Raw genomic sequence first — 25,603 nt, forward strand, 5'->3', positions numbered from 1 at the left:
GCACGAGCCCCGCCCCCATATCCGGTTATTATTATTTTTTTAAACAACTGATCTGGAATCAGCGAACGTACTCTGATTTAACGATAACTTCGAGGAGACGCTTCTCACGAAAACAGATTCAAGGTCAGTTTAGTGAGAAGAGACCTGCGGTTTGTATTTGTTGTCACGATATGCTCTTCTCCCCCAAAAAAGGCCAAAAGTAAATAGAAATCGAGATAGTAACGTTAGCTAGTGGCAGCTGGAATGAGGAAATGCAGCCGGCTAACTGACACTACCTGAATCAACGGTAGTCTCTGTTGAAACAAACTGATTTGTTTTTTTAGAACGCCCAGAAGACAGCCTACAACAAAAGGAAAAGGTGAAGTGAGTGAGGGCTAAGTTTTCCGATTATTGGGGAGTTTTTGTTTGTTTCTGTGTTGGTCACTAGCAGATCCCAGCAAGCTAACTAAAAGCTAACGTCAGCTGACTTTCAGGCCAGGAGTAAAAGAGGAAAACAATTGTGTTATGATCGATTTAAACCTCTTACGACGGCAGTCGACTAACGTTAAATAGCCTAATTGTATCATAGTCCCCAGTACTAAACATGAGTAATGCTGGTCTTTGTAGCTTCCCTCGCGCCCAGTTAAGTGGCTAACTTTTCAAGTTAAAGCTGGCGATTTACCGATAACATATCGATATAGTGATGTAAAATGCCATCTATAGATACTATATTGAATTACAGTACTCCTAACATGTAACGTTAATAAGTAATACATTCGCGATATAGCTAACAATCCTCTGTAATATTACTTACGTTAATGTCCAACCAATAACTGGTTCTTTATGTTTGACAATCATCAACATTATGGATTTTCTTACAGGTCACATCACTAACACATAGCGGCAAATGTAGATTATATAATGCCTGAAATATCAACTCGTTGTTGTTGAGACATTGAATGGATTGTTAATAATTAGGTTATATATCCAGCAAGCTGATGTGTTTAGCTTGAAGCAGGGGGGAAATGCAGGACTGCAACTAAAATGTATAATCGTTACAGATTAATCTGCCAATTAGTCTGTTTATTCTTGTATGGTCTCTATGTAAATATGTTTAATTTGAAGATTTAAAGACCACCTCACTAAGTTATTATTTGTAATTAATACTTCCCCATTGTTCTTCAAACAAGATGGAGATGCTGTGTTTCCGGTTACCGGGCCATGGGGACACGACCCTGAGGCACCTAAATTCACTGAGGTCCCTCCAGCACTTCTGTGACATCACCATTGTGGCCAGCGACAACCAGACATTCAGGGGACATAAGGTGGTGCTGGCTGCCTGCTCGCCCTTCTTGAGGGACCAGTTCCTCCTCAACCCGTCCTCCAAGCTTCAGGTTGGCAAATGTCACTCTGACAACTCTGTCGCCGTATTTCTACTCAACGCTCTTCTGCTGAGTGAAAACAGTGCTTCTTTATGTTATTTGTTTCACATTCTTACCCAGGTGTCGATGCTGTACAGCTCCACAGTGGTGTGTGATCTGCTTCAGTCTTGTTACACTGGCGTCTTGCAGTTTAACCCAGAGGAGATTGTCAACTACCTGACTGCTGCCAGCTACTTACAGATGGAGCATATTGTGGAGCGCTGCAGAGGAGCACTGAAGAAGTATGTGCAGCTAAAAGACCCCAGTCCAGCAAAGGTCAGTAGTCCAAAACAATCATTTTAAATGGTTATCATATCCACTCTAGTTAAGTTGATACATATATTATACAGTGGTGGAAAATTATTTACCCCTCTTTGATTGTCTGAATTTTTCAGGAAACATTTTTTTCATAAATTGACATTTTTCCTGATGTATGTTAATCAATCAAAGATTACATTCAATCATTCCAATTTTAACCTAACCATAGGTAATATCTTAGTTTTTGTGTTTTGCAATATGAGTGACTTTCAGTTTTCCTTTTTTACATACAGTAACACATTCTCACCACTTTCATAGCTTGTAGTGATGCAGTTTTCATATGTTTTTAGCATCTCATAATCAGTTTTTCTTGTTTCTCTAGGTGACTTCAGAGGAGAGCCAGGCTCGACTGTTGATTGTCAGCAGAAGCAATCATTCTGTTGCATCTCCTCCCACTAGCCAACCTTCGCCTTTGCACCCACCCAGTCCTGTAGTATGCTCAGTGGAAGAGAATCGCTGCAACATGTCTGTTCAGGGCAGCAGTCAACACCACAACGGCAGCCCCATGCTGGATGAGCCATGCATTAAGGTTTGTGTTTGAAAGAAAAACCAGACCCCAGGGTACCTTTTTATTAATCAAAATTCTAAGTTCATGTCATAAAAAAAATTATATCAACTTAATTCATATAGCACTTCTAGAATGATCATTGAAAAAATATCTTTCAATAATTTAAAAGAAAAATTTGCGAGGATCCGTACCAACAAGGTTTTTAAGTCTGTAGAATACGGTTTGTAGGCCGGGAAATCTCTGCAGCAGCACAATACTTAATTCAGAACGGTATTTTGGTATATTTCGCCTTCTGCAATTTGGATATTGCCATTTTTCTCCAAGTAAGGAAATAGAATATTTGCAGTTTGCATACACATTTTTTAAGCAATGAAGATCCAATCATCAATTAAGCACATGTCATGTCATCTTTAACACGCTTTTTTCCGTCTTCATTTCTGTTACAGGTTCATGCATCAGACGAGGAGGAAGAAACCAGACAGGAGGACTATGATGTGTTCAGAGTGTACATCTCCGAAGAACAGCAGGTGAACAGAGACGGGGAGGAGGAGAGCGGCGCTCCCTCTGATGGACCTCAAGATGCGTTTTACCCAGAGACGGGTGGTGTCATGGTTGGAGGAGAAGGAGGTGAATACGACTTGAATCCAACAGAAGATAATCTGAGTACGGGGGGACTTTCAGTGGAGGGGCTCCGCACAATCAGGCGAAGGATGTCTGACCCTAAAATTGGCCGGGGCAGAGGACGAGGCAGGGGTTTTAAGAGGAGAAGGTGGGTGTCATCACAGGAGAAAAGACCTCAAGGCATGCCTCACAACCAGGATTTGTGGTACCTAGCAACTGCAGGGATAGGAGGGGGTTTCGGCTTGGACTACAGCCAAGAAGGGCTTAAGACAGGAAATTACGTCTCAGTTGAACTCCCACAGTTAGACTTCAGCATGGGCGATGGTCAGGGGGATAAAGTCTCACCAGTCGGTGCCAACAATTTGACCCAGTACCCCCTGCAGGAGTCCAGTTGTGGTGCTGGTGAGGGGAGTTCAGGGCTGACGACTGTTGGAACACACAAGGGGGGGGATGAATCTGTTGCGGTGGTGGGATCCACCTCCAATGTAACTGTAATCTGCGAGCACTGCGGTATGACGTTCCCCTCGGCCCACTCCCTGGCCATCCACTCCCGCTCCACTCACCTGCTGTACGCCTGCCCCTGCTGTGGTAAACACTTCCACCACTCCGCCAACCTCACCCGACACATGGCCGTGCACAGAGGCGCCGGCAAAACCCACCAGTGCCCCCTGTGCTATAAGACTTTCACCCAAAAATCCACACTGATAGACCACATGAACCTCCACAGTGGCGAGCGACCACACCGCTGCGCATACTGCCACGCCCGCTTTGCCCACAAGCCCGCCTTACGACGCCACCTGAAGGAACAACACGGGAAAACCACGGGGCAGAACTCCCTTCATGAGCAGGAGGAGTTGGAGAGAGCCGGTGGAAGAATAAGAGAGGAAGAGCAAGAATGCCTGGTTACTGAACAAGTGACATAGGCCATTTAATATGTTCATTGTCTAAACGTCTAAAGCTCCTGCTGTTACATTTTGCAGAGTGCACGTCCAGTGGGGAGGACAGTCTGTGGGGTCATGGCCCCAAGTGGATATTAAAGGGACAGTTCACCCCAAAATCGAAAATGCATATTTGACCTTACCTGTAGTGCTATTTATCAATCTAGAATGTTTTGGTGCGAGTTGCCGAGTGTTGGAGATATCGCCCGTAGAGATGTCTCTGCCTTCTCTTGGGGATGTGGTGCTCAAAGCGGCAAAAATTGGTGTTGGAAAAACTACATTTCTAGAAATCATGAACCTGTTACTAAAGAAAACCGGGGTGAACTGTCCTCTTTTTAGCAAGTGCTGAAGGCCTTTTTTAAAATGTCAGACTGCGAAAATAAAAACCCTTTCTTATGAAATGTTTCATATTTGCATATTAAATGATTTGTCATTTAGCAGCGCGACTCAGTGAACCAACTACAGGGACAGTCCCCCTTGAGTAACTTGCAGTTAAGTGCTTTGCTCAGAGGCACAATGGTGGCAGCCCCGTGTTCTAGAGGTCTAACCAGTAGACCACCACCACCACACATATAATTACACATACTTACTTGATGGATGTGGGTCAAAAATACAGAGTCCTCCACCCTCCTTAAACTGAGACAAGCCTTCACAGCAGACATTTGAATAGCACAGGTGTTACTATTAATATTAACGATGGCTGCTTTTAAAGCGTCCCAGCTAGCCATTTACTAACCCTTGTAGTTAGTAAATGGAGCTCAGCCGTCATTCTTTTTTTATTATTTACACCGTTACTTTTTTAATGTCAGTGTCCTCTGTGACAAAGTCCTATACGATAGTTTGACTCGTTAAACTTGAATACATGTTTAGTACGGTGACTGGCGACACGCTCAACGAAAAGATGATTAAATCAGTGTAAATAAAAGAATTGTAAAGTGTCCTCAGTTACATGTAAACAGTCCACAGATGTTTTTAAATATTGGCCAAACATTGGCTTGGCTGTGTTTGAAATTGCATTCTAACATAACCTACTCAATATGTATGTACTGCACACTGCCTACTAAATGAATGATTAAGTATACAAATAGCAGCAGACCGATCACACCGAGCAATACTCGATCACGACAATATCGGTCCGAGTTGCTGTTGAATGAAAGTTTTTCACAAATGTAAATCAACATTACCTCTTCCACTTAATTGAATATTTTACAGTATTAAGGCACATTAAAATGATTAAATATGTTAGTGTTAAAAGGTTTGCTACAGTATGTGAGTGGCATTTGTCCTCTTAACAGTACCAAATGTCACTTGCCATCATACGTAATTATTTTATCCAGTCAGTCTACAGAGACACAATGCATTGTGGGAGAATTGAGTAAGTACAGTAAGCCAATGACATCTACTCAGAAATTCTTCCTAATGTAGTATAAATCCGGGCATTTCTTGCAGTACACAAAATCCACAGTGAGAACGCACTTTACACTTTAGTAGTATGTTGCTATGCGATTTTGAACACAGTGACATCTCTCCCTCTCCTGTTAGTTTTGTTGCATCTGTTAGTGCTGTGTGAAAAACATTTTCAAAGTGGGAATTTGTAAAGATTCAGTTTCCCATGTAGTTGCCCCGACTTTTGTGTAATCGACTGCCCCTCAAATGTTTGAAAGTTGGTCTCAGGTCATCCCTTCCTTTTGTTAAAACACACACACACACACACACACACACACACACACACACACACACACACACACACACACACACACACACACACACACACACACACACACACACACACACACGTTCAACAATTCCCACTTTAACGGTGTTTTGTCAATACAAGGCTCATGGAAATCTCACTCAAGGTAACAATACACAGATACTCTTTATTCAGCGTCAAACTGTATCTCTAGTTTCTCTAGTGAGGCCATACAGCATCACATACCAACCATGAGGCAGGTAAAGTGATCTAATCCAAACGACAACAGTTAAGTTTGTATTTAAGCTGCAACAGACACGTTCAACAGCTGGGTAACTTCATTAAAACAACATGAAAAGCTATATGCCAAAATAAAATAAAAACGTTTTTTTTCTTTCTTTGCATCACAGGAAATCTTCATTGTACACGACTTGATTCCTCTTGTCCCTGTAGGAGCCTTTAGTGCTGTTCTGCACAGCTGTGAAAGAAGAGACATTGTTGAAGGTTAACCTACAGCTGTGCAGACACAATCTAAACAAACAAACTATAACAGCGCTGTGTTTACCCAGTGAAGCCCAGACAGATTTGCCTGTGGCAGCATCCAGCATGGGCTGCTTCCTGGCGATGCTAACTTTGACGTGAATGTCTCCCACCATGGCTCCATTCAACTGTGAGACAAAAACAGCGAGGTGAGTTTGGAGTGGTCGCCTGCTTTGTGTACAGTCTACATGCATCCCCACAACTAGGGATGACTCGGTACAACTTTCTCATGCCCGATAGCGTAACCTTGAGCATCTGTCGTCTTTTTCCCTCTCAAACAATAATAATACATTTGTATGAATCCAGTTTGCTGAAGGTTTTTTCTTATATAGGATAACACCAACCTCAGCTACGGCCTGGTCTGCAGACTCCATCTTCTCATAAGTGATAAATGCACAACTAGAAAGAGATACAGAAAAAAAAATCACAACTATATCATAAGAAAACAGAAGCAGGAGAAGACAGTACAGTGTGTTCGTGGTGCGACTCTTTCGGTATCTCAATTCATTACATAGTGGTGCTAATTTCAGGATCTACACAAGTCAGCTGTGCGCTAATGAATGCGGTGTGGCAAATTATGGAATGAAAGCAGAGTATGTATAAGATTGTGGAGTTTTTATGTTTGAAAAAGTTACATCAACTGATTGCAATAATGTAAAACACACAAAAGGCAAACCTAAGAAAGGGTAACGTGCACAAATAAACACTGTAAAACTGGTATTTTGTTTTAATTTGTTGAAATATCACACAATAATCCCCCCCACCACTATAGTGCATGTTATAAGACAGCAACACATTCATAACAGTAGGTAAAGATGACCACTATGTGCACACAGAGTTGTTTAAAAGGTTCCATACTTGCGCGGGTTGTCCATGGAGAGGTCGATGATGTTTCCATGTTGAGAGAAAGAAGAGCGCAGGTTGTCCTCGCCGAGCCCAGAGCCGTAAACATACACCGTGTTCCCTTTTCGTACCCCTCTCCGCTCTGGGTATGAATCTGAACCTGAGAATGAAAAAATAGAGAAAGAGAAAAATAATTTATGTGTCCCAGCATGCCATTTCTCAACCACCACACTACATCCACATTACACTTGGCTAGAACTATTTGTAGAGATATTTTAATTCCTGCCCCTTCCCTATTGATGGATATTAGCTTGTTTGATTACTCACGTCTGAATGGTGCATCTCTTTCTCTGTCCCTTTCTCTGTCCCGTTCCCTGTCCCGGTCTCGATCCGTGTCTCTGCTCCGGTCTCTTTCTCTTTCTCTGTCCCGATCCCTTTCTCTGTCCCTGCCTCTGTCTCTATCCTTCTCCTTCTCCTTCTCCTTCTCCTTCTCCTTCTCTTTCTCCTTCTCCTTCTCCCTCTCCATCTCCCGGTCTTTATCTCTGTCTCTTTCTTTGTCTCTTTCTCTGTCTCGCTCTCTGTCTCTTTCTCTGTCTCTGTCTCTGTCTCTTTCTCTATCTCTGTCTCGCTCTCTATCCAGCTCTCGGTCGCGCTCTCGGTCACGCTCTCCGTCTCTGTCCACTTCGCGGGTTGACGACATGCCACTTCCGTCCTCTTCATCCCGGTATCGGTCTCTTGAGCTGACAAAGCTGTGGATGGAACATTGGTGAAAAGATGTTACACCCAGAGATGCTAACTGTCAGTGTCTTAAACAGGTTGTTATGCTTTATTATCGTCGTTTTCAGACATTACCTCTCATACAGAGACTTCCTCTGGGATCTTTTTCCAGACTAGAAGAAGCACAAATATGATAACATCAGCTGTACCTTTGTTTTTTTATTCAATTTCAAATTAGAGCTCCACAGCTTTTTCCTCAACCTCTATAGTCATTGTTAGACCTTGTAATGTGCAAAAGTATAAATGTATGTATATAATATGGCATGTGTGCCTTTTTAACACTACTACTAGGAGTCAACTTGGACAGAATATTTTACATAAAGGTAATTAACTCTGAGTCGAAAACACTAGCTTGAAAATGTTGCAGCGCAATTGGCAGCCAGAGTAAGAAGCAAACATTATATTCTGATTTTTTCCCGAACAATCTTTAAATTTTAAGGATGTGATGCATCTCAAGAAAGAAACCGGTAAACATAACAAATAATAAATTGCAACAAAGGCGTCATGTTTTTATGTTTATATATATATATATATATATACCTCAGGTGGTTCTTCATCTGTAGAGACACTCCTTTGGAAAGGTAAGAAAGCAGGAATTGAGCCTTTCTCAGGGTCCTGTGGCGGGTAAAGAGCAGCAATTAAACAAATTAACAAACAAAACAAAACAACTGGCCTATATCAGCCAAACAACACTGGCTAAGGAATGATATCTCACCTTGAGTTTAATTTCCAGCATTCGAGAGCGTTTAAAGCCTGAGTTCTTGTTCTCTGATTTGATGGCGCTGATGGCACCCGTCTTGATCAGCATCTTTGCTTGCTCTGTGGCTGTTGCCGTGTCAACGACAGGCTGGTCCGACAGAGCTGTTATGAAGAAAAGTGTATCACAGTTTAAGTAGATTAAAGGTAGTATAAAGTAAAAAAAAACAGGCTGCTTTAAGTATAGTATACAAACAGACATGCAGGTATATACATTTATGATTCATTGTTGGGTTTATTCACTGTGTTTTCTTAAACTATTTGAAAAGGACACATTTGTACATAAGATCAGAAAGTTTCATCGTATAAATTAAAGTGATTGCGTAAATTAATTATTCAAATTACACACCCTGGTGGCAAGTAAACACAATGTGTAGGTGGAGGTGGAGATACCCTGATGGGGCCGGTATATTCTCATGAGCCTGCATGTGACAAAAGGAAGGGGCATCAAATCTGAATGGCTTGTTGACTAAGATGTTTTCTGACCAAGGCAGCCCACAAAACACTGACTGGGTTGTCTTATTTCAAAGTTTGTAAGTTGGTAGGCACCCCAGATACCCAAATATATGTGCACAAGCATATGTCCCTTTCAAATGGAGTTAAATGCACTTACTCCGTTTTAAGCCACTCTGGTTTGTCTGGTTGGTTGAACTCTGCTTCTTCAAGGCAAGCAGCGCCTTTTTCTGAAAAGATAGGGAAGGTTTAGTGCTAGAATATTTATAATAATAATACATTTAAAAAAATACTTATTTCAATGTGGTTCTCTGAGTTACTTACTACATAACTGGGGAATTTAAGACATGTCATTAAAACAGATTAAATATTGTTACACATTGACGTCTTTAATTAAATCCAAGTTGTCCACAAAATACATTTTGCCTCATATTTTTCTCATATCATGCAGTCCTACTTCAAATTCAAATCTTTTTAAAATATTTTGTATTTATTTTTATGTAAATGTAGATGTTATGGCTTCCAAATACAACACCATAAGGTTGTGAGTTGAATACCAGGCCTGCCACTCCTGAGCAAGGTACTTAACCCCAAGTTGCTCCAGGAGGACTGCCCTGTAGTTAGTTCACTGCAAGTCGTGTCTGCTAAATTACCTGTAACGTAATGTTAAAAAGAAATGTAATGTATTCAGTGTTTATAAAATGAGTGTTTAATAATATATATATATATATATATATATATATATATATATATATATATATATATATACTATATCTATAATATATATATATATATATATATATATATATATATATATATATATATATATATATATATATATATATAAATATATATAAATATATAAATATAAATATAAAATAAATAAATATATATAAATATAAATATAAATATAAATAAATATATATAAATATATAAATAAATAATATATATATACACATACATACACACACACACGTAAGTGGAAATATGTATAGCAATAGGTTTACGAGAAAAATATAATACTATACTAATATATATTTATACTTTAATAATATCATTATACATACTAATATCATTTGTTTTAAGTGTCTTATCGGTTGTCATGTTTTGTGAAGAGTAGCTTATGTCCAAAATCCTAAATGTTACAGCATCTACGTCCATGTATTTACCCTTTTCTTGAGTTTAGCATATTTCTTTTGCAGAGCCTCCTCTTCTTCCGTCAGTGAACTTGGAAACATCACCATGATAACAACAGCTAGAACACAGACAACTGCATTAACAGTTGGGAACTAATAGTGTAGTAGTAACACAAAATACGCTTTAACAAATGGACTTACGACCCGTTCACAGCTGCTAGTCTAGCTAATGTTAAGCTAATAAACCACAAACCAAAACACGACTTCCTTCAGAGAATATAAACGTAGTTAGCCAAATCAGAACACATAAAAAGTTTAAATATCAGCCTGCCAAAATTGAACGTGTAGTCTCTTAAAATTACTTTATATAACAATCATTAGCTTTTATTCAATTCATTCACTCACCAAAATCAAACAGTGGCTTCTCAACAAAAACACGGACGCGCAAATATGACGTCACCACCGTTGGTCGCGTTTAGCTTCTTTTTTGGCACCACAATAATTATTGTAAAATATTTAGCGACGCAGACAAAGCGACATCCCTCCGTAATATAACAATTGATTATATATTTACCGCTATGTGAAAATGTTTACAGTTGTTATTGTAGCAAGTTTACTTCAGCTAGTTTAGTAGCAACTTCCGCTTGTCAATTTCGCAACTTCCGAGGCGACAGCAACAGTAAACTGTTGGTGGCAGCTTTTAGCTTTTCGCTTCTGAGTGGGGACATGGACAGAATAAGTGAGTCGTGGCTTATTAAATGTATAGCCAGCCTGCATATATATGTTTATATTGAAACGTGTTTAATCTTGCTAACAATGCTCACTGTGTAGCTTGTGTGATGATGTGGCTAACATGGTAGCTGTCAATCAGTTACTGTTGTGAAAGCTTGTTGGACACGCAGTGAAATCTCACTTTTTCCATTTTTGCAAATAGAATACACGTCAGACGTGCAAAAAAACCGGAGGATATGTAGCTTAGCAATGCAAGTGTAGGTGCCTTAAAGCGTTACGTTATCATTTGCGTGCATTGGGTGCATCTTCCTGCATATGTGCAGACTAGCCTTATTGTGTTTGTTCAGTCCATTCATACTCTTTGTGTTGTTTCTCGCTCCTCTCTGCAGATGTTCCCCCCGCGGGCCCCATGGACCTGCCGCTGTCCGTGCTGGAGATGGGATGCTCTGGCAGGTTTGAGCTCATCACACACCCCTTACCTGACCAGCCTTTACCTCCACAGAGCACGGTGAGTGTGCAGCAGTATGACTATGTACATTAACTCAAAGTCAACTTGACTGTTTTCATTTTATGCTGCTTTATACTTATACTCCACTACATTTCACAGGGAAATATTGTACTTAGAAAGTAATAACATATTGTTATAGATTAAACAAAACAACATTTTAGATAGTTGGTACTAATCATGGGGGGGAAATTTCGTGAATTAATGGAATGGAAAGGAATCAATCCTGGGATTTAACGGGATGCATCTGGCTCACTAAGTCACTAATTATTTGATCTTATCTTTCCCTCCACAGCTCCCTCATGGGCTTCCTCCCACCAGCCTGAGCCTGGACAAAGAAGTAGAGAAACAGTTTTTACAGGACGCTGCCTGGCTTCCTATTCATGACGCAGACTTTGCGTTCCAGAAGTTTATCAAGTACGTTTTCCTGTTATCTCATTATTGATGGTTAAAACTTTGACTGTTTTAAATAATACAGGTATTTTGAGAATATGCACCAATAAACATAAACATAAATCTGATTTATGAAAACATTTGTAAACTACATATATAGTATGAATGTAGAGCTACAACGATTTGTCGACTAACTTATCGATTAGTTGATCACAAGGCTGCTGAACATTTCTAGCCAATCTACATTTCCTGGCTTTAAATTCTGGCCAAAGATAATTTGTATTTGAATAGCCCTACATTATACCTTATATTGAATTTTAATTCCCTGCTTGTCCAGAAACAATAAAGTGTCTTAGAGGGTAAATTAATCAAAGTAGCCAGTGTGTAAAAAACACTTTTATCTTACCTCATATAATCTTATGATTTAGAACTTGATTATGAAAGTAGAGGAACGATATAAAAGTCTAATTCAACAGATCATTTAAACATTTAAATTGAGCAGCATCTGGTATTAAAACAACAAATAACACTGAGGAGATACATTGAAGATTTTCATCAAATTACGAGAATAGTTTAAAATCAGTTATTGCTGATTGATCCAAGTCATTGAATTTGTTTCATGGGATTTTTAAAAATCACCATATGTATGTAAGTGTTGTGTTGTCGTCTTCACCAGGGTGACTCAGAGAGAAGTTAACGTCGACTCTCTAATCAACTGCACTTCGTCTGCGCTTCACTCTGGTGTCTCTGTTGTCAGAGATCCAACCACAGGGATGCTGCTGGACTTCACAGAGGTAGCTCACAAACACCTTTCCCACCGTGCTGTTATTAGTTTTTTTTACTTTATTGCCATGAACACACATTAACAGGCAATAAACATCACACAACTAAATCACATTCAGATTTAAAAGATAGGTCTTTAATTTACTTTTTTCTGATATTTTATGGACCAAACTAATATCAAATTGAAATTATGAAAAAAAAATCATCAGTTGCACCCATCATGTCATCCTGTTTTTAAAATGGTAATATGAATGATCCTACGGAGAAGAAGATCTTGTGCTATAACTATATTATTGAAGAATCCATCCATGTTGGTCAAAGAGAAAGTGAATTGACCTTTAAATAAAGTAAAGATTAATTCAGCTCCTTTGTTGGTCTGTTCTGTCTTTACTTCATCTTTAGGTGTTACTGGAGAACACTAGTCTGTCAGCAAAGAACTCACTTTCATTACAACGCCAACCCGGGCCTCCTTCAGAGAGCCTTCGAGGAAGCAACACCAACTACCCTTTCCTCCCCGGTGAGATAGATTCAGTCAAAGCATTTTCTATTCAGATGCAAGTAAGGTGTTTTGAATTTGTCTTTTATTATCTAACAATATATTTGTTGCGATGGTGATCTTCACAGGAGGAATGGAGGTGCTTACTTTAGACCAAATCAAGAAGAAATCTGAGCTGGAGGAGGACATAGACTTTGAGAATGGTAATTTCAAAATTTTGACTTGCAGTAATGCCGAGACTTCTGTTTTTATTTCAGCTCTTTACGGCTGAATTGATCTTTTTTTTTTTCTTGTAGATTTGCTCAGAGTCCCACCTGGACTTAAAACAGGGATGGACTTCACTGACAAAGGTTGGATATCATACTTTCCTCTTCAAATATAGAGATCCTACAGTGAGGAAAAGGTCATTGTTTAATAATTTTCTTTCTTTAAATTTGTATCCTGAAGATACCAAGATCACAAAGGCAGAAGTCAACCTCATGTCCCTCCTGTCCACTTTGGATGACGTCACTGACTTGCAACCTGAGGCAGAGGAGAAAGAGGAAGGCAAAGGAAGTGAGGAAGCTCCGAAACTACCCAGAACAAACAGCCTTGAATACCTGGGCGTCAAGGTGCTTCAGTTTGTTTGTTTTCTCCTCTCTGAAATAATAGTGTGAATAGAAAAGAGATGTGTCTACATTGAGGATTGCTTGTGGTTAAATAATTACTTTTCTATGGTCAATCAATGCATGTTGTCTCAAATTAACTGTGCGATGAGATTAACATTAAGTCAAAAAGAAAAGATGAAACACTGTATGTCTTCATGTTAATACAGAGTATTGGCCAGCAATACATTCTGATTAATCAAAATTTTTGACGTATTGCTTACTTGCAATGATCGGATCCATCAGAATATGTACACTTAACATTTATTGTACATGTTTGCATGATGAGATGAAAGTGTTCGGGCACGGTCAGCCATTCACATATGCAAGCGAGAGTTGATTCACGATATAGCCGGGACGCTTTACCAAAGTTGAACTCCACGTGAAGCAAATTTGGAAGCAAATCTTTTTTGCCCCTTCGCTCACACAGAATGGAAGTGAACAAACGCAAATGTTTGCGCATGTGTAACCGTGCCCTTATGCAGAAAAATGTGTGTAATATGATTGATGCTAATCTCCCACTGCAGATATTCTACATGTAGGATGTAATGAGGCAGTACACTTCATTTTGCAAACCAAAAACCAATTACAATTTAATGCAGTCCTGCCTTTTCCAACCCACAGTAATACTGGACTAGATACAATCTAAACTATGCTTCCAGCTAAACATGCAGCACTAAAATCTGGCTCTCCTCCTCTGTCTTCAGGATGTTGTGTCATCCTCATTTCCCCCAGAGAAAGGAACAGATGAGAAATCAAAGGCAAAAGAGAACCCGGAGGAAAATAAGAAATGGGCCTATCCCTGTCAACATCACGTCACCCTGCGATGATTTCTATAAACGCATCCCCAACCCAGCTTTCAAGGTTGGTATTCTAGAAATCATCCAGTTAAAAAAAATCTGATTTAGATGAATGTTTCTTATATTTAATCTTCAGAACATCACACTTCCCTCCCTATTTATTTGTCGTCTCTGTGTTTATCTGTATATGTGATGAATCATCACATGAAAATCTGCTGAGCATCCTCCTGTGATATCTGTGTCTCTGCTCCAGTGGCCGTTTGAGCTGGATGTCTTCCAGAAACAGGCTGTGCTGAGGCTGGAGGCCCATGACTCTGTCTTTGTAGCCGCACACACATCAGCTGGCAAAACAGTGGTGGCTGAATACGCCATCGCTCTCTCACAGAAACACATGACAAGGTGTGTGTGTGTGTGTGTGTGTGTGTGTGTGTGTGTGTGTGTGTGTGTGTGTGTGTGTGTGTGTGTGTGTGTGTGTGTGTGTGTGTGTGTGTGTGTGTGTGTGTGTGTGTGTGTGTGTGTGTGTGTGTGTGTGTGGCAGGTAATTAATTCTGTCAAAAATTGATATGATGTGAGGTCTATTGTGTAGCGTATGCTTAAACCTGCGAAGAAGATGTGCTCTACTGATGAAGACATCTTAAACTTAAAGATGTTATTGTCTGACGACTGTCTTGGCGTGGCCGGCTGCTCGCAGGATTGGCAGACTCAGGTTGCTTAGAGCAATGCGCATTGACTTGATTGGCCAAATCACAAGAGCATTAATCAAAAACAAAGCTCAAAATTTGAGCATACTGCCAAATGAATGGAGCCTGTCTGGACGTAGAGACGGCTCCTTGTGAGACATCCTACCCTTCATTGTGTTGCACTCAAACTTTTCCCAACGTTTTGCTGCCACGTTTTCTGGAAATGTACCATAATAAGTCATTCCTGCACGGCGAAAAGGGTCAAAGCAACAGAATGAATGTTATATTATACATATAAGCTTTTTGTAATCGCCAGCATTTTGATTAGTAACTTTAAATACATATTTCTTCTCAGTATCTTGAACAGTAACTATCAACATTTCTTTTGTGTTTATTTTTATAGATTGTATGTGCAAATCATATTCTGATCCTCTTTCTAATCTGGTGTTTTGATAGGACCATCTACACCTCTCCCATCAAAGCCCTGTCCAATCAGAAGTTCAGAGACTTTAAAAACACCTTTGGAGATGTCGGACTCCTGACGGGCGACGTCCAACTCAGTCCTGAATCTTCATGTCTCATCATGACCACTGAGATCCTCCGGTACTCGGGCTGTTAGTTATAGATATTAAATTCAAGTTTAAATAAAAAATCAACGGAGCTTTTTGATTTCTTGCTCTTGCTCGGTTTCAGGTCCATGCTTTACAACGGCTCAGAGGTCATCAGAGACTTGGAGTGGGTGATCTTTGACGAGGTTCACTACATCAACGATGCAGAGGTCAGAAACGACCCCATCTGCTTTCTGTATCTTTCATTTCTATCACTTTACTGTCGAAGTCAAGAATGACGTTTTTCCTCTCTTATCGTCATGTCCCATTTTTCTCCTCAGAGAGGGGTTGTGTGGGAGGAGGTTTTGATTATGCTTCCCGATCACGTCAGTATCATTCTCCTCAGCGCCACAGTGCCAAACGCTCTGGAGTTTAGCGAGTGGATCGGGTAGGTGCACGCAGCATTGGAGAGCATTTGATAGTTTGTCAAAATAAGAGCCAAGATTCAAATATTATATGCATTTATGTATCTTTTGAACATTTCCTTCGCTCCTCATTTCTTTTTCTTTTCTTTTTTTCGTAGTCGTATAAAGAAGAAGCATATTTACGTGATCAGCACAATGAAGAGACCTGTGCCTTTGGAGCATAATCTGTACACTGGAAACAGCACCAAGACTCAGAAAGAGATGTTCCTGCTGGTGGATGCGACAGGAAACTTCCTCACTAAAGGGTACAACCTTTTTCTTCTCTGCAGCCGTGTGGTACTTCTATAGATGGTTGTTATTTAAGTCTAGTAAGTAGGATGTGGGAAAGAATTGATGTAATGTAAGAATCTTTAAAAACATTATTTTCTACAAATAAAACCTAGAAATTGCTACTGATGATAATAATAATAATAATAATAATAATAATAATAATAATAATAATAAATTGAATTTGTAAAGCGCCTTTCAAAGCTAAAAGCAAGTTTTGTGCAAGGTTAGCATGAAGTGTTACCTTTTCTCTAAGTTTTTGCCTTTGTGTGTCTACATTATTCAGTCAATATATCCAAATATAAAAACTCCATAATCTTATACACTCTTTACTCTGCTTTCATGCCATCATTTGCCACACGGCCTTCAGCGGCCAGCGGTCTGATTTTGCGAATCGAATTATGAGACACCGAAAGACTCGCACACTAGGAAGCTATTTCTCATGCAGTACGTTGTGTTTGTTGTTCAGGTATTACGCAGCTGTCGATGCCAAGAAGGAGCGCACCAGCAAACATGCCCAATCGTTTGGCGCGAAAAGTATTTCTCACAACACCTCCGCTAGTCAGGTACTTCCCTTTTCTTTCTCTTCCTTGATCGTTCTCTAACAACATCCTTTTGCTTCATGTTTTCATCCCTCTCTGTGTTTTTTCCCTGCAGGATCGTTCGGTGTGGCTCACTCTCCTGCACTTCCTGTCCCAGCGGCACCAGACCCCGGTAGTTGCGTTCACCTTCTCTCGGACGCGGTGTGACGACAACGCCCGCTCTCTGGACTCCATGGACATGACCACCTCCATAGAGAAGGCCGAAATCCACTCTTTCTTCCAGAAGAGTCTGAGTCGCCTCCGAGGTGGAGACCGACAGCTGCCTCAGGTAAAGAACGATCGCCTTTGCCCTCAGATGTTCTCTCCTCAGACTGTTATTTTGCCCACTTTGAGCATCAAAAGCCGAATGCAGACATCTCTGTCCGATATCCCCAACACTGCAACTCGCACCAAACAATCTAGATTGATAAATAGCACTACAGGTAATATGCAAAATCTGCATTTTTTTATTTTGTGATGAACTGTCTCTTTAAGTAAATCTTTTAAAAGAACTTGCCTCTTTAAAGGTATGTCAGGTATCTTTCTGGAGCCTTAATGCTGTATTAATAATAAAGTCACCCACAATATTGGATCCTAACACTGACACATGCTTAGATCTTGGTCATGAGGGACCTGCTGAAGAGGGGAATCGCGGTGCATCACAGCGGGATCCTGCCGATACTGAAGGAGGTCATTGAGATGCTTTTCTCACGAGGTCTCGTAAAGGTGAGTTAGAACAATTAATTAAAAAGGAAAAAAGATTGTAAACCTATGTATTCAAGCTTAATCTACAAATACACGTTGGCCCTCAGATGATTACAACAGTACTCCTTCATCTCCAGGTGCTGTTTGCCACCGAGACGTTTGCAATGGGAGTGAACATGCCTGCCAGGACTGTGGTGTTCGACAGCATCAGGAAACACGACGGGACGGGCTTCAGAAATCTGCTGCCAGGTTTGGTGCTCTCTGCCTCCGTCTGCATTTCCTCTCTTTCATCTGAGCCAAATGTATTATGCTCTTTCATCTCTGGGGATGACAGAGATCAACAGTATTTTTGATTTGGACTCTTTCATGTTTTGAACTTTCAGGTGAGTATATTCAGATGGCGGGCAGAGCAGGCCGCAGAGGTCTGGACGCCACAGGCAGCGTCATCATTCTGTGCAAAGCTGGAGTTCACGAGATGGGAGATCTGCATGTCATGATGCTGGTGAGGACCTAAATGTTTCAATATCCATCCTGCCACATGAGTTTATCATTTGTTGTGTTAGTAAATCTCAATGTCGAGGTCATGAGAATCTCTTAAAGCCTCCTGTTTATTTAGCTGTGTTTCAAGGACGGTGTTTCACGCCATTTCAATTCTCATGAAATCAAAATAGATATTTAAGTTGTGTTATCAGATATAAAGGCACTAGCGTCAGCACCGTTATACCAGTATCTGGCTCAACAATGACAAAAAGTAATTTAGTCATTTATGGTATTTTAGAGTTTGTAATTTCCTGGGAATGATGATGTTGATGACTTATCCTACACTCATGGGGCGTATACTAATTTTGAACCTAATGAAAGACTTTTAATATAGACACAAGCTTACTGTTGGGATGCATCAGCTCCATCAGGTGGATGAGCCTGCGTTTCTTCTCCAGCAGCTTCTGTAACGCACGTTCATCACTATTGACTAATGTAAACGTTAATATAGTCTCACCGTAGCTTACTGTTTTTACAGGAAACACTTAAATATGCAGAATCAAGTAACATTCTTATGGCTGCTTCATGGGCACTTTAACAACACAGTTGAGTGGGCTACTTTAACTCACTTTCACTTGGAGAGGAATATTTTGATTTCAATTTGCTTTTCAAACGAAGACATTGTCCTTCATCTCTAATAGGAGCTTTATCTTCTTGACTAAAATATAGATGGAGCTTTTTTCTTCCCTATGAAAATACCAAAACCATCAATGAATATATCCTTGAAATGGAAAAGGATTCAGTTTTGACATCATCCTCTTTGTCTTTCTCAGGGGAAACCGACCACCCTCCAGTCTCAGTTCAGACTGACCTACACGATGATCCTCAACCTGCTGCGAGTCGAAGCCCTCCGCGTGACCGACATGATGAAGAGGAGCTTTTCAGAATGCCACAGGGACACTCAGGTAACGTACGCCTGCTGAACACTCTTTGTTTTTTGGTAGCTCGTCAACCAACTTTAAAGGTACATACGGCCACCTACTGTATCAGAGTGTGTAGATGCTGCGCTTGTTCAATCAAAGAAAGCAGTTTGGCTTCGTATTATCAAATGATAATTTTCTGCTATAAGTTATTTATTGGAATAATACATAATAACATAAATGTCCCCTTATCAGGCTACAGTTTATCTCCCCGTTATATATAGTGCATCCCTAACAAATGTGTTATAAAAGCGCTCTTCTTCCTCTCATAGGCCCATGAGAAGAGGATCAGCCAGCTGAAGAAGACAGTGTCCTCTCTGCCTCCTCTGGACACAGAGGGCCAGCTGTCCGACATGTTGCCTTACTACCACACCGTGACGGAGCTACGGACCACCACTGAGGCCCTGCAGGTAAACGTATACACACACAACAAAGACCATATTCTTACAGCTTTGATCTGCTGTTTCCTACATTTCCTCGCTGCTGTCTCTGGTTTCAGCGTGCTATTCTGGAGTCGGTCAACGGGCTGAAAGCTTTGTCTGTGGGTCGAGTTGTGTTGGTGAACAACAAGCAGCATCTCAACGCTCTGGGAGTTATTCTACAGGTACGTGTGTGTGTGTGTGTGTTATTCTACAGGTGTGTGTGTGTCTGTGTGTCTGTGTGTGACTGCTTTTTAAAATCCTGCAAAGTGAAAATATGTATTCGTGAAACCCACTGAATCTGAGCCTGAAATGTAATTAATTAATTTAATAGGGACTTTAAAAGACAATATACTGTAATACTGTCTTCAGATTGTCAAAAATAAATTGTCAAAAAACAGATATGTAATTCAAACCCAAGGCAAATAGGGAACAAAAAACAAACAATTAATCAACAATAAAACTACTAATGACAACAATATCAAAAATGACAACAAGTACCCACACTATATCTAAATAGTCAATAAAACGTTTGATACAACTCAAAGATAATAGGACTATTATAAACAGCATATATGGTGAAACAATGATGGAAAATCAAGAAAGTTCCTCATTAAGGATCAAACCGTCAGATAATGAAGCAAATCATGAATTTTGTGACTTAAAAAGATTTAAACACGTCTCCAAATACAAGAAAACAAGAGAGTAATGTAAAACTATGTAAATCAATTTAATAGACACCCAACATGCTAAGAGCTCAGGGTCATGTGGGTCTAGAGCCTATCCCAGCATGCAGTAGGCAAAAGGTGACATTGAATCTATCGCAGGGCTGACACACACAGAAAAACACCTGCAAGAAGTTTAGTGTTTCGATATCACCTAACGGGAGGACACCGGAGTACCGTGTGAGAACTCGCTCATGGACAAAACATTTTCCTGATTCCAACATCCGTCTCTTGACATCTACATCTGTCTTCTCTCCATGCCAGGTGTCCAGTGACTCTGTGAATCGCACCTTCACAGCTCTCGTCATCTGTGAGAAGGGCAACGAGGGAGAGGAGGGAAAAGGAAACGACAACAACGCTTTCCCTCACCTCTACAACACAACTCTCTTCGTACCCGAAGGTCGGTTGATGAACTGACGGACACACGCGCGCTCTGTGTTCTCTTGTTATTTCTACCCATATGCCTTCTATACATTCAAACCAACCAGTGAGTGTAACAGCAGGATAAACATGTGTTATGGTTCCCTTGCTCCTTTTGTTTTTGTCAGGCCCTTGCAGCCACACGGTGCAGAAGTTAAAGCTTCAGGACGTCTCAGCCATCACAGTGAAAACCCTCAAAGTGATTCCAGACAGGATCATTGACAACTACAACAAGAGGCAACAGCCACGATTCAGGTGTGTCAGTGAGAAGGGTTAATGTCTTTATTGAGGAAACATTGACGTCATGATTACCTCCTGAAAATCACATTTTTACCTTTTTGTGCTTCTGCTACTCCGTGCATATTTCAGAAGCTTAATGTAAAGGAGCTCTGTGGAGTGGGTCCCCGATTACATACAGACCAATGTTTTCACGCTTTTCTGCTGACAGTTGGTGGCAGTAAAGCCCCAAAAAACATAGTATGCTCCAACAAAGGCAGTGAAGAAGACTGATGGCTAGTAAACATCGATGTAAATGATAAGATTGTTTTATGACGGAGGAAATGCATTCAACACTTTTGTTAAACCTCAGATTTACACAACGCATTGTGGTGAGGAACACTGAATGAATACATAACTTCTGATTGTTTGCAAGAAAACTCTGCAGAGAACATTTAAATCTTTTAAAGTCCAACAAATGTAAGCCAGCCCATATGCAAAAATAAAGAAATCCAAAGAAAAACAAATGAAGTAGTTAAAAAAGAGAAAGAGAAAAACATATCTACACTCTTCAGTCAGCAGATCATTTTTAGAAAACACACTTTCAGCTGTCTTAAAATGTTTAGTAACATTTCTTATTTATTTCTTTGTGATATGTTGTTTATTTGTTTTATTATATACCAATAATTGTATATTGAATGCTTGAGGAAGGCTTTCTTTTGAACTATAAAGTATCTATAAATATACGCACACAGTGACGCATAATTAGAGTAATTCCACCTGTGAGATCGTCACAGGGTATTTTCTACCTCGAAGTGTATATATGTATCTTCTTTTGGTGTCAGTCATGTTTTATTGTTCATTCTTTATATATCACAAAACTTAAACTGTTAAAGTCTTTGTATCAGACCACACTCTTCTTTTTCATTGTCTGCTTCAGGCTCGACCCTCCCGGCCAAGCCATCTCCACGGCCACCCAGGAGCTTCTGCGATTGGCCGAGGCCAACCCCAGCGGCATAGCGGCCCTCGACCCCGTTAACGACCTCCAGTTGAAGAGCATTGATGTGGTGGAGGACTCCATGAGGCTCCGTGTGCTACGAGACAGCCTCAGAGAGTTCAACTGCATCCACTCACCAACATTCGCAGAGCAGGTGTGTGCGTGTGCGTGTGCGTCCAACGACTGAGAAAGCAATCTGTAAAATTTCTTTATGGGGTTTATTTATGTTTTTGAAGAGCAGGTGAAGTCATTTTTTAAAATAAAGACATTACATTCTTTTGTGCAGCTCATTAACATCATACATATACATATGTCTATATAACATAAGACACTTAACAATCGGCCCCCTTGTGATGCCTCTTTATTTCTCCTGGCATCAGTTTCCTTTTATTCTTTCTGTATTTCTCCTCCAGTTCTACAATAATAACATCAAACTCTGCCACAAGATATCTGCTTTTGTGATTGCGTATCCTGTCTTCCATGGCAGCCTCGTTGAGGAGATAAGATGCGAGAATCGGAGCCGGTTGTTTCTATAATTACCCATGCAGGCTCATAGCTGCAAATCATCACTGTCTCACAGACGCAGCGTGTCATTTGAGACGTCCCATGCACACTCACACACACACACACACACAAACACACTCGCGTCACGAAAGCGCTCTCATAATTTTGCAAGATAACAAGCTCTTATTTGCAGTATCCCTGTCTCCTCTCATCACTGTAGATTCACACTTCCTTGTGTCTTTATGAAGCATTGTGGGTATTATAAAGCTGTGGTTAATGCGGTATTCTCTTACAATGCAAGCTGTTAGTGTTGGCCTCAGTGGGTTTATGTAACATATTCACCACGAGACTCCTCTTTGCTGACAACGATTACAATAGGCAACGTTTTCCTCTCTTGGTTTTTTTATTGCACTGAAATCAGGTCAAGTGCTGCAGTACTGCGGTTCTGTTCAAGTGTGTTTAAGTAACCAGGGTGTGTGTGTGTTTCAGTTTACTCGGGTTAAGGAGAGGATGAGTGTGCAGGAGGAGCTGGACAGGCTGCTGTTCCTGGTTTCGGACCAGTCTCTGTCTCTGCTGCCTGAATACCACCAGAGGATCAAGGTTTGGATCAAACGCTCGTTTTCTGTTTTGCATTTTTATTTTTCAGAATAAGGTCACTTACCTGCGCTGAGTTAGATTTATTTTTAATTAATTTGAATTCTGTGACCCAAGTCCTATCTTTGAGGTACTTATTTATTATGTTTTTAAATTATTTGAATTTAAGCCATTAGCTTACACATTACAACAAAGTCATACCTCAATTTATGTCTTTAGTTGTTTTACAGGTATTTTATTATAAACCAAAGTATTGGGCAAATTAAAAATTGATGTTGGTTCTGGAAGTTACGGGATCACTAAAATTATAACAATTCACTCATTTCATAGAGGAGTAGTATTTAACTTTAATTGATCCTGAACAAACACACTCAAATGTTTGTTTCCCCGCTGCTCTGCCTCAGGTGCTGCAGTCCCTCCAGTACGTCGACAGCAGCGGGGCGGTGCAGCTGAAAGGCCGCGTGGCCTGTCAGATCAGCAGCCACGAGCTGCTGCTGACCGAGCTGCTGTTCGAGAACGTCCTGAGCCCGCTGGCGCCCGAGGAGAGCGCCGCCCTGCTGTCCTGTTTGATATTCACACAGAAGACACAGGTGGAGCCGCACATCACCAACACACTGCAGGAGGTAAGGAGGAACGAAGCATTTCTTGCTACATCTCATGAAAATCACAGATATTAAAGTGACACTCGTGGTGTGTGTGTGTATAGTCACATACTGTTCAAACTTTGCCTCCTCTGGCTGACACACACACACACACACACACTCACTCGGGCACACTATAATATTATATTATATTGTACATTCTCTCCCTGCAGAAAGGACAATAAGGACACTTCACCTGACTCATCCCATTCACTCTCTCACTTATTAATACACTCGTCTGTCTCTGTCAAAGTTTGCCTCTGCTGTGTCAGTGTGTGTTGCGAACAGCCCCTGTTACATGAAAGTGCTTTATGAGGTGCTGAATTAGTGATGACCAGTGCTCTGTAGCCCTGCGATAGAAGGAGCAGTCGCGCCACGGTACATTTTGTTGAACAGATTTCTTGAACATCACCAAGACGTGAAAGAACGATGCATTTAAGGGCTGCTTGTAAAATCTCTTTCAGGCTTAACTTACTTTTGTCCATCTGTTCTCTCTCTCTCTCTCTCTCTCTGTCTCTCTCTCTGTCTCTTTGTCTTTTTCTTCAGGGCATCGATCGGGTGCTGTCAGTGGCCAAGCGTATTGGAGAGCTGCAGAGGGAATGTGATATACCACAGACAGCTGAGGAGTTTGTTGGCCAGTTCAAGTTTGGCCTGACTGAGGTGGTGTATTGCTGGGCCAGAGGCATGGTGAGGGGTCACTCCTTGTTATCTTTGCCAGGTTTAAGTCTGTGGGGAGATCATGTGTTCGGTCAGTGTGTGCGTGTGTATCTATCTGTCTTTGTCGTGCCTCATAAATGACATCCTTAGAAAAGTTTGTTTTCTGGCCTCCGCAGATTAATTCCATCCCCAATATGTTATGATCCACTGAAGTTAGGCAACTGGTATTAACATGCAATCTGTATCTAGATGAGAATAAATTCATGTTAAAGTGTCACTTTGGTATTTTTCACCCTGGACTCTATTTTCCTATGTTTCTCCATGTTTTTGTGTCCACGTGACTAATCAGGACAACACTTTTTAAAATGTGTCGAGTATAGAGCGAAGAGTGCTTCGCGGAGGAGCCGCCGTTAAACCGGCTGTTTTTATTATCAAATAATCTTCTGATTAATTTCTCAAGTTGATATATTAAAATCTCAAAACTTGAGTTTAAGCTGTCTATTTATTTATTATTAACCTAAATTGTGTTATTGTTTAAAATACTTTGCAGCAGATTTGACATAAAGACATATTTAGAAAGAAAGCTTACTTCTGGATGTATACTTCAGAATTGTATCTCCTCATCTGCACAACTCTTTTCCTGCTTGTGTTGCACCATGTCACCATGTCACCATGTCACGTCTCACCCTCCTCCTGTCTCACCCTCCTGCCGTGCCATCACAGCCGTTCGCAGAGATCGCCCAGCTGACCGACGTCCAGGAGGGCACGGTGGTCCGGTGCATCCAGCGCCTGGACGAGGTGCTGAAGGAGGTGCGACAGGCCGCCCGCATCGTGGGAGACTCCGTTCTGGGGAGCAAAATGGAGAAGGCCTCTCTGGCCATCCGCAGGGACATCGTCTTCACCGCCTCCCTCTACACCCACTGAGAAGAAGGAGGTTGGACGAGAGATCTGCCGGCAGCCAAGTGTTTCTTTGTGTGAAAGGTGTGAGAAAGATGCAGATACATGTGGGCGAGGCAAAGTGATGGTTTATGTTAACAAAAAGTCCTGTATGTGCCTACAAAATGTTTACATAAAAATTCCTAACCATAAAGAAGGGAATGCTTTTAACCAACAGACCAAAGTACAGACTGTAGGAATGAAATCTGGATTGTAAATTATTGTACAGCAATAAAACAAAATCTGTATTACAAAAAGAAATGTCTTCATCTCATATTTGTAGACATTAAAAATAATAGATGTTGTTGGAAAGTGTTTTCGCTGCATGCATCACATCCAGTGTATTTTCCTGCCTTTTCTGACATCCTGTAAACACGTGCTCAAGGTACAATCTGCCATCTGAGGAGAACAACATGCATGAGGGGGAAACTG

The 25,603-nt window shown here is 40.7% G+C and overlaps 3 protein-coding genes across 5 annotated transcripts; 2 read left to right on the forward strand and 1 right to left on the reverse strand.

The window, feature by feature from the left end:
• Positions 1 to 14: 14 nt before the first annotated feature.
• LOC115015456 (zinc finger and BTB domain-containing protein 12-like) lies at positions 15 to 4,191 on the forward strand. Of its 3 annotated transcripts, none has more exons than XM_029442792.1 (5): positions 15 to 123; positions 1,170 to 1,373; positions 1,482 to 1,676; positions 2,041 to 2,247; positions 2,673 to 4,191. In XM_029442792.1, exons 2-5 carry the CDS (start codon positions 1,170 to 1,172, stop codon positions 3,768 to 3,770), a joined length of 1,704 nt encoding a protein of 567 aa, XP_029298652.1. In that variant the 5' UTR covers positions 15 to 123; the 3' UTR covers positions 3,771 to 4,191. The 3 variants fall into 3 exon arrangements, with proteins under 3 accessions (XP_029298652.1, XP_029298651.1, XP_029298650.1); XM_029442791.1 differs by lacking the exon at positions 15 to 123 and adding an exon at positions 130 to 363; XM_029442790.1 differs by lacking the exon at positions 15 to 123 and adding an exon at positions 130 to 358.
• Positions 4,192 to 5,639: 1,448 nt separating this feature from the next.
• Positions 5,640 to 10,463, reverse strand: nelfe (negative elongation factor complex member E). The gene is made up of 11 exons (XM_029442800.1): positions 10,389 to 10,463; positions 10,017 to 10,102; positions 9,008 to 9,077; positions 8,354 to 8,499; positions 8,179 to 8,253; positions 7,714 to 7,751; positions 7,189 to 7,610; positions 6,877 to 7,021; positions 6,363 to 6,417; positions 6,044 to 6,146; positions 5,640 to 5,956 (listed from the first exon to the last, which is right to left on the reverse strand). Exons 2-11 carry the CDS (start codon positions 10,089 to 10,091, stop codon positions 5,883 to 5,885), a joined length of 1,203 nt encoding a protein of 400 aa, XP_029298660.1. The 5' UTR covers positions 10,092 to 10,102; positions 10,389 to 10,463; the 3' UTR covers positions 5,640 to 5,882.
• Positions 10,464 to 10,709: 246 nt separating this feature from the next.
• Positions 10,710 to 25,432, forward strand: skic2 (SKI2 subunit of superkiller complex). The gene is given in 30 exon segments (XM_029442777.1): positions 10,710 to 10,722; positions 11,105 to 11,223; positions 11,516 to 11,637; positions 12,290 to 12,407; positions 12,799 to 12,913; positions 13,021 to 13,095; positions 13,189 to 13,242; positions 13,340 to 13,503; positions 14,244 to 14,333; positions 14,335 to 14,400; positions 14,590 to 14,735; positions 15,473 to 15,619; positions 15,710 to 15,794; positions 15,906 to 16,012; positions 16,148 to 16,294; positions 16,786 to 16,882; positions 16,974 to 17,186; positions 17,513 to 17,623; positions 17,740 to 17,851; positions 17,986 to 18,104; positions 18,916 to 19,047; positions 19,335 to 19,472; positions 19,562 to 19,666; positions 20,471 to 20,606; positions 20,755 to 20,881; positions 21,783 to 21,993; positions 22,833 to 22,943; positions 23,342 to 23,560; positions 24,125 to 24,265; positions 24,959 to 25,432. Coding segments are annotated over 30 exon segments (3,741 nt in total). The 3' UTR covers positions 25,160 to 25,432.
• Positions 25,433 to 25,603: the final 171 nt, after the last annotated feature.

Source organism: Cottoperca gobio, chromosome 11 (assembly GCF_900634415.1).
Source record: "Cottoperca gobio chromosome 11, fCotGob3.1, whole genome shotgun sequence".
Lineage (NCBI taxonomy): Eukaryota > Metazoa > Chordata > Actinopteri > Perciformes > Bovichtidae > Cottoperca > Cottoperca gobio.

Coding starts and splice junctions, on each gene's coding strand:
- LOC115015456 (XM_029442792.1), top strand. CDS start 1,170: ATGGAGATGCTGTGTTTCCGGTTACCGGGCCATGGGGACACGACCCTG. Junction 1,374..1,481: donor ACCCGTCCTCCAAGCTTCAG/GTTGGCAAATGT, acceptor ATTCTTACCCAG/GTGTCGATGCTGTACAGCTC. Junction 2,248..2,672: donor TGGATGAGCCATGCATTAAG/GTTTGTGTTTGA, acceptor TTTCTGTTACAG/GTTCATGCATCAGACGAGGA.
- nelfe (XM_029442800.1), bottom strand. CDS start 10,091: ATGGTGATGTTTCCAAGTTCACTGACGGAAGAAGAGGAGGCTCTGCAA. Junction 7,022..7,188: donor AAGAGATGCACCATTCAGAC/GTGAGTAATCAA, acceptor TTTCATTCTCAG/GTTCAGATTCATACCCAGAG. Junction 6,147..6,362: donor CAGACCAGGCCGTAGCTGAG/GTTGGTGTTATC, acceptor TTTGTCTCACAG/TTGAATGGAGCCATGGTGGG.